Here is a 14,943-nt window from a genome sequence, read left to right on the forward strand (position 1 = left end):
TACAATTGAAGCTTCATTTTTATTGTTCTGTTTCAAAAGTATGTAATCTGTTGCATAATAAAACGAGGAAGCACCCAAGGTCTAAGAGGTTTGACTGGAAACTGCCCACTATCCCACCGCAGGGAAGCCATTCGCCTTCACAGTGCCACTCATCAGCCTTTTCCTGTACATGTGTGCTTTCAGCAAAACTCAGAAATCACGATTATATAAATTCGTATCTAGCTTTTCAATATACCATTTCCCTCATATTAATAAAAATTCTCAACTGCTGTTTACAATAAAGGCAGATGTGTGACGAAAAAAAAATTCTTTGTAAACATAATTTTAATGAAAGAATATTTCGTTTGTTTGCTTGAGACAAGGCTTTCTCTGTGCATCCCTGGCTGTCTTGGAACTCTGTAGAGCAGGGTGGCCTTGACCTCACAGAGATCCTCCTGTCACTGCCTCTGTCTCTGTCTCTGCTGGGATTAAAAGCATCTGCCACCACACGTATTTCATAAAAACATACTGCGGTGTATTTAAACTCCCTGCTAGTGGCAAAGGCTTCACTAGAAGGGTTAGTGTGGGGGAAGCACACAGTCAAGACCACTGTTTCCTACAAAGCTTCCTTTTGAGAACCCAGGAGGCCACCAGCGATCGGGTGAGGGGGTGAGGCGGAGAGAGGGAGCAGCTCACAGGTCCTGGCCCAGACGCTCCAGCTCGCACAGAAGGAAGTCTATATCGGCCCGGGTCAGTGTGGGGTTGGCCACCACCATTCGGAAGAAGTTGGCCCGGGTCCCATGGGGCTGGTAGCCAATCATCATGGAGCCCTTCTTCACCATGCGCTCCTTGAGCACAGGTGCCACCTGTGGGCAATGGGGGAGCCCTGAAGCGGCTGCTGCAGCTGCCTGGACCAGCTGCGTCCAGAAGCCGTGTCCCTACATGCTGCACCGTCTGTAGTGGGCTCTCTGCTCACACCCTTTCCACCACATGCAACCGTCCCTGTTTTCTGCTTTCTCCCACCCTCTCCTCTCTCCAAGAAAACTGGAGCCGGGAACATCTCCCAACCAGCGCTGCTCCTCCTGGATCTCAAGCGCTCATCCTCAATACCTCTTCCTTAGTGCCTGACGAAGATCACCTGTGCCGTGTGATCTAGTGGTAACTTACAAAAACACTTCATTTACTGAACACAAGGATAAACAGTCCTCTTCTGCAGTAACAGCCCAGGAGGCCACGGCTCTGCTGCCTCTCCAGGGTACTAAGGCGTCCAGCACTAATCTATTCTTAAGGATACAGGCACATCTGGGACAATCCTTCTGGGTTCCGTCCCCAGCACAGTGGCAAACCTACTCCTGCCACACACTGGTGAGTCCCTCTGGTAACATTCTGCTGTCTCCTCACTTTCCAGAAACATATCTTTCTCCCTTTCTGAACCCCACGAAAGAAGAAGACAAGGGGGGTGCTCTTCTGCACTTGCCATCTCAAGAGTGAGGCTGGAGCATGCTATACCAGGCAGAGCCAGCAGAGGGCGAAGCCTACCTGAGACAGCCTTTCAGTGTAATCTGGACTCTCCTTCTGCCCCCGCAGGCTGGGAGGCACAAACCAGAAGCACACATTGACAAACTCAGGCTGCGAGGAGGGATGAGGAAGGGATGAGCTGAGGAATGGGGCTGTTTCCCCGTCTCCGTCCTGGACCTTTATGAGGCTTCATGTATGGGATGGGAGCAGGGCACTCAAAGGATCCAAGAGTCCTACCTCCATGACCAACTCAAATCCTTCCCGCTTTTTTATCTCCTCCACCAGGTACCTGGGGGATAAGGGGTGAAAAAGCACACATGGCAGAGGCAGGGAAACACCTGGAAGAGGACGAGATCTGGGGTCCTCCCGCACCTACCGGCTGAGCGCAAAGGCCTGGTCGATGCGCTGCTCCAGCCCTCGCTCCCCTTGCGCCTTCCACATGAGCCACAGCTTCAAACAGTCCACATGGCGGCCACACTGCACCACCTTGTCTCCAGTGTCCAGAGCCACATCATAGAACTTGTCCTGCTGGAAGAGGTAGCTGGCCTGGGACCCGTGGCAACGCCTGAGCAGGTTCTGTGGGGAGAGAGCTGTCAGAGCGGGCCTTCCTACAGCGCTGCACACGGGGGTGGGGTGGGGTGGGGCGTCTTCCTCTCCCTGGAGCTGGGCAGCATTGAGGGCAACTGCCAGTCAACCCTGACCTCTCTCTGGGTCGCTCCTAACACCAAAACTCTTCCCAAATTCTGTCCAGGATCCCTCTGACCACACGACAAGCTAGAAACCCTTTCTGGCACACAAGAACAGGCCACTGGGCTCATGGGAGCTAGTCACAGAAACTTGGTTTCAGGTGGGAGGGTAAAGGGAGCACATTCAGGCCTGGGTTCCTCTGTGGCAGGACAGAGGACAGGAGGCTGGGGTCCGGGATGAGGGCAGACCCACCGAGGTGTCCCGGAGCAGAAGAGCAGAACACTGCAGCCCTGCGCCGAGAAGCTTGTGAGGGTTCCAAGCCACAGAGTCAGCCCTGAGTGAGACAGAGCAAAACTTTGTCAGTGCTTCTTCCTCCCTCCCCTTCCAGACATCCAGTAAAGGGCATACCCTTCTCCTGCATGCCTGCCTCCCTCTTGCCTTCAGTCAATCTTCTCTCTAGTCCCATCTCACCACTCCCTCCCCAGGCTCCACAGTTTGTGACTATGGTGAGGACCCCAGATTTGAAGGGAGGGATTCGGGAAGGAGGCTGTGTGCACCTCTGGATTCCATCCAGGAGATGCCTGTGTGTCCGAGACAGCAGGACGCTCCCACCCCAGGCAGCCTGTGAAGCAGGAGAACAGCATGGGTCTTGTCCTCAGTGGAGCCCACCCTACCCCCTCGACCCAAGTCTCACTCACGTCCACATGGAACCACAATCCGTGACGCTGGCAAAGATCAGCAATGGCACCCAGGGGGTCAAAGGCCCCCAGCACGGTGGTACCAGAGGTGGCACTGACCAGAAATGGCACAGAGCCCTGTCGCCAAAAGGTAGAGGAGAAAAAAAGCTGTAGAGTTCAAGCTGTTCAGACTCTGGAGATGGCCCTACGCTCTCTGCACCCTTGTCCCCAACAATGCAGATGAGCAGAACCTAGGTCTTCCTAGGTTCTCTTTTAGTTTTAGTGCTAGGCTGGGGAGACAGCTCAGTCAGTACAGTGACTCAATATGTGGACCTCAGGTTGATCCCCAGAACCTATATGAAAAAACAAAACACACACCCACCTCTAGGCATGGTGGCATGAGCCTGCAAACCCAGCTCTAGGAAGACAGATACGTAGACCCTGAGCCAGCCAGCCTAGCTTAGCTGGTAAGCATCAGGCAGTAAAAGACCATCTCAAAAAGCAAGATGGAAGGCTCCTGAGGAGCAACATCAGAAGCTGGTGCTAGGGTTTCACATGTACACCAGTGCACACCACCATACATGCACACCGCCACACATGCACACCGCCCATGCACACTGCCACACACGCACATCACCGCACACTCACACCGCCTCACACATACACCATGGCACATGCATGCCACCACACACTTGCAGCACCACACACACACCACGGCACATGCACACTGCCATCATGCATCCTGCTGCACACGCACACCACAGCACATGCACACTGTTGCACACATATACTACGCACGTGCACACCATAGCACACGCACACCAAAGCACATGCACACAAACACATGCACATACAAACATAACATGTGATGTCTTACTTAAGAGCCAAATACTATTGAAAGTTCCATACTATAAAAGTTCATACTGACATCAGATAAGCAAACAAAACAAATTTAAACTACCACAAAGAAAAGCCCAAACACAGATGGCTTCACTAATGAATTCTATCAAATATTTAAAAACTAAACACTACTGGGTCAGAGAGATGGCTCAGCAGTTAAGAGCACAGCACCCACCAGCAGATCTTCCAGAGGACCCAGGTTCAAGCTCCCACACTGACAGCTCACAAATGCCTGTAACTCCAGTCTCAAGAGATCCAACAACACCTTCTTCTGGCCTCCCTGGGTACCAGGCACACACATGGCACACAGATATACATACAGGCAAATCACACATATGTATAAAAATTAAATTTAAATTAAAAACAAAAAATAAGTACCAGTTCACAAATATTTTCTCCCTAAAATCAGAATACATAAAACCATCTTGAGCTGGAGATGGAGACAGCTCAGGGCAAGAACACTTTATCTAGGATGCCTGAGGCCCTAAGCAGAATCTCCAGAACCAAACTTACAAGAAGCAAACAACAACAACAAAACACATTAGCTCACTTTGTGTGTACACAATGGAACATGAACACAAAAATAAAACTAAGAGACAGGCATGACCTTTAATCCCAGCACTTGGGAAGCAGAGGCAGGCGGATCTCTGTGAGTTTGAGGCTAGCCTAGTCAACATGGAGAACTTAGGACAGCCAGAGCTACATAGTGAGACCCTGTGTCAAAAACAAAAGAAAATAAGAAAATAATTTCCTGTAGCCAGGCCTGGTGGTACTAGCTTATAATCGAAGTCATTCAAGCAGCTGAAGACTGTCACATTCAAAACCAGCCAGGGCTACAAGGAAAAACCCTGTCTTAAAAAACATCCATCAATCAATTAGTTAATTAACCCCAGAAGAGAGCTCTGGAGATGTTCGGTGACAGAACACTCGCTTGGAACGCTCAGTGTTCTGGGTTCAGTCGCCAGTACTGAACACATCACACAAAACCAAAGATACAGAAAGTGAGAGACCTGCCAGGTGGGGCTCCACACTTAGTGATCCTGGCACTTGGGATTCAGGGGCAGGAGAATCTGGAGTTCAACGCCAGCCTGAGCTACACAGGACTCTGTCTAAATGAACAGACCTAACTTATGCTGTGTGTGGTCATGCCTTAAACCTCAGGACTTGAGAGGCAGAGGCAGGTGGGTATCTTTGAGTTTAAAGCCAGCGTGGTGTGGGTTCCAGGCCATTGAGGGCTACACACTTAGACCCTGTTATCAAAAACTAAAAACAAAACAGCAAAAATAATGTAAATTATAAGAAACAGGGCAAAAGGCTCAGTAGTTATGAACATCCACTGCTTCCAGCAGACCTGAGTCTAACCCAGCACCCTCTGCTGGTCTCCAAGGGCACTGCACACACATGCACACCTACACACAAACATACATACATACACAGAAGTAAAAACAGAAATGAATCTTTAAAAATTTTGAATAATTAAAAGTATAAAACACTTATAAAAAGAAATTTTGTGCTCTTTGATTAGGTTAGCTATGATATCCAAAGCACAAGATACCAAGGCAGGGGTAGTATAAGCAGCAAAATGGCGAGGAGTAACTGTGTTTGCCATCATGTCTGACAATTTGTGTTTGACTCCTGAGCCCCACATGGTGGGAGGAGGGAACTGACTCTAAAAAGTTGTCCCCTGACCCCGATATGCAGGCTGTGGCAATCAAGAGGCTGAGGTAGGAGAATCACTCCAAGTTTGAAGTCAAGTTGGGCTATATAATAGGACTTTGATTAAAAAAAAAATTAAAATGGAATTTCCAGCAGTGGAACCCTCCCCGCTGCAGGTGGAAAGCTCTGGTCTCGGCACGGCTTTAATGCGACACTGTCAACTATGAGTAGACACGTAATCCAACTGTGATGCTGGGGGAACACTGGGCTACTTAGGGTCATCAGGTGGCCCTTATGGTCAACCACTAGTGCTTGAGGAAGAAGGGGAGACCAAAGGAGACACCAACACCTGGCTGTGTCTCTTGCTGTGTGAAGTTCTGCACTGACTTGGTGCTTGCCAGCAAGAAGGCCAACACCAGATTTAAGCCTTGAACCTTGAACCTGAGCTGTGAGCCAAAACAAACCTCTTTTCTTATTAAATTACGCAGCCTCAGATACTTCCCTGTACTAAAGTGGATTAATCACAGGGTCTTAAAGAGGTAGCTGTCCAAACAGCATCCTTCCCAATAGCTAGAGAGTAGAGAGTAGAAGCAGCCACTGTTTATTGCTGGATGAAGGGATAATCAAATGACAAATACATTCGACAGAAAGTTTTTTGCTTTTGTTTTTGAGATAGGGTTTCTCTGTGTAGCCCTGGTGTCTTGGAACTCACTCTGTAGACCAGGTTGGCCCCGAACTCACAGAGATCCACCTGCCTCTGTGTACTGAATGCTGGGATTAAAGGTGTGCACTACCATTGCCTGGCTCCAGAAATTAAGTTTTAACACACAAACTTTCAGACACACTCAAACCATATCCAAGCCACAGTACTCTGGACTGTTCTCAATGAATGTAGTAATGCCCCCGGCCACTGTCATAAAACAAAATAAAAACAGATCTGTGTTGGGCAGTGAGGCAGAGGCAGGCAGATCTCCAAGTCTGTTACTGGAGAAACCCTGTCTCAAAAACAAAAAACAAACAACAACAAGAACAACAAACAACCAGACGTGCTCACTTCCATAGGTCCCCTTGGACGGGACGATTGAGAGAGTGGAGTCGAAGGCAGCACCTGCCCCTCGCAAGTCCTCCTGGATGGGGAGGGCTGTGTGGGGAGCAAGGGAAGTAGGTTGCCTCAGCTCTTCAGCTCCAGGGCCAGCCATTGTCTGGCCTTAAGACCCACCCTAATGCATTCCATCGTCTCCCCAGAGTCTCCAGTGTCTCTCCCAGCTCCTGACTTGATTTGACCAATGCTCCTATCTACCTCCCAGCACAGCAAACACTCAGTTGTCTTACAGGGATCTATGAGTGTCAGTCTTCCCTACACTAATAAAAATGATCTAGCAAAATAAAATGAGCAGGCTGGAGTGCCGGCTCAGTGGTGAAGGGAGCTCATTGCTCTTGCAGAGTTCCCAGGGTCAGTTCCCAACACCACGTGATGAATTGGTAAGAATTGGCAAGCATGAAGAGAAATTAGAAGAACATATACTGCTGGAATTTTTTTAAAATATTTATTTATTTATTTATTGTGTATACAATATTCTGTCTGTGTATATGCCTGAAGGCCAGAAGAGGGCGCCAGACCTCTTTACAGATGGTTGTGAGCCACCATGTGGTTGCTGGGAATTGAACTCAGGACCTTTGGAAGAGCAGGCAATGCTCTTAACCACTGAGCCATCTCTCCAGCCCCCACTGCTGGAATTTTAAGATGGTAAAGTTACTTTGGAAAACAGATTGGGGCCAGGCGGTGGCGGTGCACATCTTTAATCCGGAGGGAGGCAGAGGCGGGCAGATCTCTTTGAGTTTGAGGCCAGCCTGGTCTACAAAGTGAATTCTAAGAGAAACCCTGTCTCAAGAAACAAAAAACAGGGCTGGAGAGATGGCTCAGAGGTTAAGAGCACTGATTGCTCTTCCAGAGGTCCTGAGTTCAATTCCCAGCAACCACATGGTGGCTCACAGCCATCTATAATGAGATCTGGTGCCCTCTTCTGGCATGCAAGCATACATAGAAGGGATGCTGTATACATAATAAATAAATAAATCTTAAAAAAAAAGAAACAAAGAACAAAATAAATGAAAGAGTAAACTGCTGTAGAATATTATTTTAAGGTGTGTTACTTCTGTCTATGCTCTGGAACATTTACTTAATTATGGAAAGATAAAGTTCACCTGCAGTCCCGAGGCTGCGTCAGCAACTGACAGGAAGTGGTAAGGAAGAGCCAGGTGGAGAAGGGTTTATAAGGAGGGACAAGAAAAAGCACAAAGACTTCTTGGGAGATGTGAGGAGGTGAGCTAGGTCAGCTGCTTGCTCTTCAGCCTCTCTGGGAAGCAGGATTCTACCTCAACCTTTGAATCATGAGTTCTTTAGCAGGACAGAGATATAGATAAATTCTCTGAGCAGCTTTGAAAGAGTCAATGCCTGTGGGAACAGAATTTATTTCCTCAGGCTGCAGCTCTGGTGGCCTAGCCTCTGCTGGAGGACAACAGAAAGCAGGTTAGGACTCTCTATCCCCAGCTGGGAACATCAATAGTTGCTGACTTCTGAGAGGAGGGTCAGTTTTCTTTACGGGTGTGGCATTTGGGACCACACTCCAATGAAGAACATAAACCAGAATCAGCATGCTGCTTACTATATAATAATAAAATAACAAGCCGGGCGATGGTGGCGCACGCCTTTAATCCCAGCACTCGGGAGGCAGAGGCAGGCGGATCTCTGTGAGTTCGAGACCAGCCTGGTCTATAAGAGCTAGTTCCAGGACAGGCTCCAAAGCCACAGAGAAACCCTGTCTCGAAAAAAACAAAACAAAACAAAATAATAATAATAATAATAATAAAATAACAATTATTAATACTAACGATGAAGAGGACATAGGTTGGAGGTGCTGCTTTTTGGAGGACTGAGTTTAATGAGCAGCACTCACTTCAGGTAGCTCCCACCTGCCTGTAACTTCAACTCCAGGGCTATCTGATGCCTTTGGACTCCACAAGTGTAACATGCTAACACACAAACACATCCTTTAACTACAAAAATATTGGAGCTGGAGAGATTGTTTTCAGTGGTCAAGAGTGCTCTTCTAGAGGACCCTGGTTCAGGGTTCAGGTAATTCCAGTTCCAGGGGATCTAATGCCTTCTTCTGGCCTCTGCAGATATAGGAACTCAAATGGATCACAGGTATACATGCAGGCAAAACACCCATACACATAAAAGCATAATAAAATAGTTTTTAAAATATGTAAACACAATTATTCTAAATAGCAAAATAGGGTGTTCATTCTATACAGTGACATGAAATACATATTTCATGTATATGGAGGTATTTCATGTTATCATATGTACATTCATATCTTATTGTTACATTTGGCTACACTGTACCCTAGTGGTGGTGGCGATGTTGATGAAGACAACAATAGTTTTGTCACACACTGCGATCACAGCCCACATCTGTAATCACAGCACCAAGTAAGCTAAGGCAGGAAGATCAAGTTTGAGGCCAACATGAGCTACACACTGAGTTCAAAGCCAATGCATGCTGCACAGCAAGAACCGGCCCCTAAAAACAAGCGCGGCAGCAGACACAGCTGACGTCTGGACGTGTATCTGCGTCCAGCGTTAGTCTAAGCACTCTGCACACGAACGCATCCATCCTTAGAGCAGCCTTCTGTCATTTCACACAGACCTGTCAGCGTTTATATTACCTAGCAACAGGCATTAGGGCATTGTTTTCAGTTCATACTTTGTTCCAATAAATGTCCTCGTGCACAGAATTCTATGAACTTGTACTAATTAACAATTCTCTGAGCAGAGGACCTCTGAATCTGCGACAGATGTACTTAAAAACTGGGCAGGGTATCAAACATGCCGTACCTTCTCCCCCATGGCAGCAATGCTCACCAAAGCCTGCATATCCTCCCCAGTGTCCCTCTGTGTGACTCTCGGTCCACAGAAACCTTCCACACTATTCATGCACCTACCACCATCCCCACAGGGTTGCTTGGGACTCCTTGGAAATTCAGAACCTAACCCACCTACAAGTGTCTGTAGAGTCCCCGACACTAAAGGAGAGGCGTGAGGAGCATCTCAAGCAGGAAGAACTTGAACCATCTTTCCTGAGGGGACAGAGGGTCCCTGCCCCACTACCCAGTGACCTCACTCACCTCAGCCTCAGCCAGACTGATCTGCCTCTCCAGGTCCTCAGGGTCCATTTTCCCTCTGAAAAGGAAAACTGAGTGAGTGAAGCCAGTGCACGTGCTCCAGACCAGGAGTGCTCACATAACACAGCTGGGTAAGGAGAGGAGCAATACAGAGGTCATGGTACAGACTGAGACCTCAGAGCACTGGGGAGGATGCTAGTGGGCACTGAGAAGCAGGAGCAGCAATTCTGAAAGAAGAGTAGGCGGGAGAGGTACACCAGGGACAGGGCCTGAGGCCAGAGCAATCTGGCAAGTAGGTGCCAAGCTGTGCCAAGCTGGGTCAGGGCCATGTCGGCAGAAGGACCTTCACCTCTCATCAGCCTTGACCACTCGGACACTGTCAGTGCCAAGTCCGAGAAAAGCGGCTCCCTTACTGACGGAGTAGTGACACTGTGGAGGAATGCAGAGGGCAAGTTAGCGTGGCCTGAGCCGCGGCCCAGAAGGCACTATGGCTGGGGAGGGCAACTGATGGGACCCTGTGGCCAGGACTGATGGGACTCTGTGGCCAGGACTGATGGGACCCTGTGGCCAGGGCCTTCAAGTGTTCATGTGCAGGAGTATGTTGGATCTGAGTTAAATACAGGCTCGGAGCTGGTGGGTCTGCGACAGCATTTCTAGAGCCTCCCAGGTGATGTCAGTGCCGCTGGAGCGTGAACTACCTCAGAGGTGGAACCTGCGCCTACAGCACTTGTCTCACCCCACCTCCAGGAAAGCAAGAATATCTGGCCTCACCCACTGGAGGCAGGGGAAGCCAGGAAGATTTGTGGGGTCTCTAGCTGAGCTGGCAGAAGATTAGACTCAGGAGTCAGGGCCAGGCCTGTGACTCTTCCCTACCTCCTTTGATGTGAAGAGGGCCAAGGGTGGCAGTGCCCGAAGCCCTCTCTGCTTGCAGTCTGGGTAGCGCTGATAGCGGGCCAGATTCAAGGCATACATGTTCGAGATGGAGCCCCCTGTCCCAGGGAGAGAATGGTAGCAAAAGTGAGTGGTAATGCTGGTCAAACAGAATGCCTCACATTAGCTCCCAAGCCAGGAATTCCTAGGATTCACAAATAGCACAGGGGCCAGACCAGCTCTGGGATCAAGAGACCCTCTATACCCCCTGAGCTGCCCACTAGAGTCACTTCCCCATGACGGGAAGCCTTTCGTGGTCTAGCCCAGTGGGACCCGAAAGGAAACAGCCACTGTCCTCCGCACTAGTTGCACAGAATAAGAGAAAGTACAGGAGGCAGGGCTTTTACAAAGACCCAAGGACGGCCCTCTTCTCACATACCAGGGCAGAAGACCCCGTCCCCGGAGTTCCAGCCCACCAAGGCACGGAGTTTCTTCAGCACCTCCTCTTCCATAAGTACAAACACAGGGGCAATCTCATACGTGTACCTGCCAGGGAACATCAGTGAAAAGGGCCAGGTAGGAGTACTGCCCAGCTGAGTCAGAGGGGGTGAAGGATCCCAAGAGAGAAGTCGGTGGATGTCAAAGAACCAGAGCTCACATGAGAAAACAGTGGGGTAGGAGGCACAAAGAGGCTGGAGGACAGAAGGCCAAAGGACAGACAGGAGGGAAAACATTCTCTCAGGAGGCATTTGTAAAAAACAGGGGCAAGGGGCAGAAACCACGGTCCTGTCCTACCCAGATGACTTCCCCAGCAAACCCAAGTTCTCTGTAGACATGAGGGCCCTAGATGGCTCACGGGCTGGTGTTGAGGCTCTCCGTGATGATGCGCCCAGCCAGAGCATGGGGATCTAAACCTGAGAAGAGCTGGTTGAAGAACCGGGGGTGACCTGGAGGACGGGGAGCAGGCAGGGGTCTCAGGGTGGACCTGGGTACTCCTGGGGCCAGCAAGCCCTCCCGCCAGGTTCCCAGGCACACCAGTCTTGACACTGTAGTGAATCACAGTCCGGCAGCGTTCCAGAATCTGTTCCTGAGACTCGCCCTGGCTCTGCAGCTCCAAATCCAGCAGCTGCCTGAGCTCCTCAGGCTCCTTCCATTCGCAGACCTAACAGGAGGCCGAGATGCAGCCATGACAGTTAAGACAGCTCAAGAATGCTCTTTCCCAAGCATACACAAGCAAGGGGGAATGAAGGACCAAAAACCCAGAGTGCAGCTCTTGAGACTCATGAGGGACATGGGTAAACTCACTGGAGTCAAGTCTACAAGACCACGGGCAGGAGGAGGAAGGAGAAAGGGCCCACCTTCTCTGAGGCACTGGTCCCTTTCCGAATGGCCTCATCTACAATAATCCCAAACACGTCCTGGAGCAAGGCCTCCACAGCCATGGGATCCCCATTCAGAGCAGTACGTGGTTGGGAGGCAGCCATCAGGATGAGATCTGCAAGCAGGGTGGAACCATGCCTCATTTAGCCTGTGCCCCACCGGGACCCAACAAGCAAGACCTCCTACTTGGTAAGGGGCCCGAGGTCCATGCTAAGTGCAGATGCGGGGAGGAGGCAGCATCCAGAGAGAAAGCCAGTGTCGACAAGAAGGAAGGGAAAGGCAACCCACGCCAAGGACACAGCACTTACCTCTCTGCTCAGACCTAAGTTCAGACGAGCTGGCGACAAGGTACACAATGAACTTTTCTGAATAATAGGATCAAGACAGCAGAGGAGTAGGGTAAAGCCAGCAGTCACATGGCTGGGCATAACTCTCATGACCCTTGCCCAAAAGAGAACTTTTACAGATTTGGGACAGGGACAGCTGGCTAGGCTGAGCTCCCTGGGTAATCATTAGCTGATAGCCGGGTGGTGGTGGCGCACGCCTTTAATCCCAGCACTCAGGAGGCAGAGGCGGGCGGATCTCTGTGAGTTCGAGGCCAGCCTGGTCTACAAGAGCTAGTTCCAGGACAGGAACCAAAAGCTACGGAGAAACCGTCTTGAAAAACCCCCCCAAAAAAAATAATAATAATAATTAGCTGACAGAGGAAGGGTGGGGCCATGACAAGAAAGGCAAAAGCAGGTGGCACATCCCCTCAGAGAGGGCATCATGAGTGCCCAGGAAGTGGGGAAAGACTGGAGGAAGGCAAGGGCAGAGGGCCCAGGAAGGGCCTGAGATGTGCAAGTCAAGCCATCCTACCGCTGAGACTGCAATCCTAGTTTTGGGCTGCAGAGATGGCTCAGAGATTAAGAACACTGGCTGATCTTTTACACAGGACCTGAGTTCAATTCCCAGCAACCACATGGTGGCTCACAGCCATCTGTAATGAGATCTGGTGCTCTCTTCTGGCCTGCAGGCATACATGCAGACAGAACACTGTATACGTAATTTTTTTTTTTTTTGAGACAGGGTTTCTCTGTAGCTTTGGAGCCTGTCCTGGAACTAGCTCTTATAGACCAGGCTGGCCTCGAACTCACAGAGATCTGCCTGCCTCTGCCTCCCGAGTGCTGGGATTAAAGGCGTGTGCCACCACCACCCGGCTTTTCTTCTTCTTTTTAAGGTTGTTTGTATCTCAGGCTGATCTCCAACTGGATATGTGGCCAACAATGATTGTGAACTCCTCATCGTCCTGCATCTACCTTTCAAGGGCTAGGATTATAGGGATGAGCCACTACAGGCAGTTTATGTCATCCTGGAAGTCAGACCCAGGCTCTGTACACTCTAAGCAAGCACTGTAACAACCGAGCTACATCCATACCCTAGCATCCACATCCCTTCTGCAGACGGAGACTTAGACATAGCTCAGGCTTGCCTTAAAACCAAATCCTCCTGCTTTAGCTCCCAAGGACCGCAATTAACAGGCCTGTGCTGCCAAGCCTCCCCTGCCCTGACTTCTGAAGTCTTCCAGAGGAACTGTGCCACACAAGCGTCCATGCTAGGACTGAGACAGCCCTGCCCTGCTGGCGGACACTGACACACATGCAGCAACAATGGCCTGGGATCTGATCCTGACCGAGCAGGTAAATGGCAGGCGAGGAGCCCTGAAACAGAAGGAAGAAGGCCATGAGCTAACATGGAGTAAGCAAGCTGCTTCCGACTCCGGCAGGAACTGGCCAGCTGGGATGCAGGGGCAAAGTTGAGTGGGTTATGGCAAGCCTTAAGCATCAACCTGACCTAAGAATCTAATTTTACGCTGCAGAAAATGAAGTCACTAAAGGAGTCTGCAGCAAGTCATATAATTAAGTTGATGCTGACAGCTAGTTTGCTGCTTCAAGCCTGCAACCACAGCAAGAAGCAGACACAGGAGTGTCATGGCAAGTTCCAGGCCAGTTAGCACTACACACAAAGACACTGACCAGTAAAGACAAAAACAAAACAAGAATTAGAATGGGAATGAGAAAGATGAGCCGGGCGGTGGTGGTGCTCACCTTCAATCCCAGCACTCGGGAGGCAGAGGCAGGGGCCATCTCCGGGAGTTCGAGGCCAGCCTGGTCTACAGTACAAGCTCCAGGACACCCAGGTCTACACAGAAAAACCCTGTCTCTAAAAACACAATAAACTGAACAAACAAAAAACATTTTTTAAAAATTGATGCTTTTAGCTGGATGTGTGTGGGCCCACTACTACAGTCTCAGTGCTTAGGAAGTTGAGGCAAGAGGATCACTATGAGTTGGAGGCCAGTCAGAACTACGTAGAACTACACAGCAGGGAAAAATAATGACAGCTTGAATTCTGCAGGAAAATGGATGGAGCTAGAAAACATCATTTTGAGTGATCACATGTACTTACTCATAGGTGGTTTTTAAACATAAAGCAAAGAAAGCCAGCCTACAAACCACAATCCCAGAGAATTTAGACAACAATGCGGACACTAAGAGAGACTTACATAGATCTAATCTACATGGGAAGTAGAAAGTAGAAAAAGACAAGATCTCCTGAGTAAATTAGAAGCATGGGGACTGTGGGGGAGCACTGAAGAGAGGAGGGGAGAGACAGGGAGGGGAGCAGAGAAAAATGTAGAACTCAATAAATATCAATAAAAGAAAAAATTAAAAAAAACTACATAGAAAGCTCCTATCTTAGAGGGGGGGAGAGGAGAAGAAATAAAGGAAAGAGAGTGAGAAGAAAAGAAAGAAAGAAAAAAGGACAGAAGGAAGGGAGAAAAGGCTGGGTGGTGGTGGCCTATGCCTTTAATCCCAGCACTTGGGAAGCAGAGGCCAGCCCACTCTATAGATCAAGTTCCAGGATAGCCAGAGCTGTTACACAGAGAAACTCTGTAAACTCTGTCTCAAAGAACATGCAAGAGAGGAAGAGACGGAGAGAGGGAGGGAGGGAGGGAGGGAGGGAAAAACTGATGCTCAAGAGGCCAGTCTCCAGCAGCGAGATGCAGAATTGATAGACAAGGAGAAGCCACACCAGCTTTGGTCAT

At 49.5% G+C, this 14,943-nt stretch overlaps 1 protein-coding gene across 3 annotated transcripts in view; it reads right to left on the reverse strand.

The window, feature by feature from the left end:
- Nucleotides 1-14,943, reverse strand: part of LOC121459321 (cysteine sulfinic acid decarboxylase) — a 21,451-nt gene continuing 6,508 nt past the window's right edge. For 2 of the 3 annotated variants that reach the window (XM_041668906.1, XM_041668905.1), the window contains exons 2-15: nt 11,834-11,970; nt 11,511-11,637; nt 11,332-11,422; nt 10,915-11,021; nt 10,479-10,594; nt 9,955-10,034; nt 9,609-9,663; nt 2,883-2,999; nt 2,742-2,806; nt 2,437-2,518; nt 1,874-2,073; nt 1,735-1,786; nt 1,519-1,608; nt 1-845 (exon numbers count right to left, since the gene is read on the reverse strand). In XM_041668906.1, coding sequence (XP_041524840.1) covers nt 672-845; nt 1,519-1,608; nt 1,735-1,786; nt 1,874-2,073; nt 2,437-2,518; nt 2,742-2,806; nt 2,883-2,999; nt 9,609-9,663; nt 9,955-10,034; nt 10,479-10,594; nt 10,915-11,021; nt 11,332-11,422; nt 11,511-11,637; nt 11,834-11,959 — 1,482 coding nt within the window. In that variant the 5' untranslated portion in view covers nt 11,960-11,970 and the 3' untranslated portion in view covers nt 1-671. Of the gene's footprint in view, nt 846-1,518; nt 1,609-1,734; nt 1,787-1,873; nt 2,074-2,436; nt 2,519-2,741; nt 2,807-2,882; nt 3,000-9,608; nt 9,664-9,954; nt 10,035-10,478; nt 10,595-10,914; nt 11,022-11,331; nt 11,423-11,510; nt 11,638-11,833; nt 11,971-12,163; nt 12,298-14,943 lie in introns of those variants that run through there. The other variant, XM_041668904.1, reaches the window with a different exon arrangement.

The sequence above is a fragment of the Microtus oregoni genome, unplaced genomic scaffold (assembly GCF_018167655.1).
Source record: "Microtus oregoni isolate MIOR12 unplaced genomic scaffold, Mior012 000019F_ref0000042, whole genome shotgun sequence".
NCBI lineage: Eukaryota > Metazoa > Chordata > Mammalia > Rodentia > Cricetidae > Microtus > Microtus oregoni.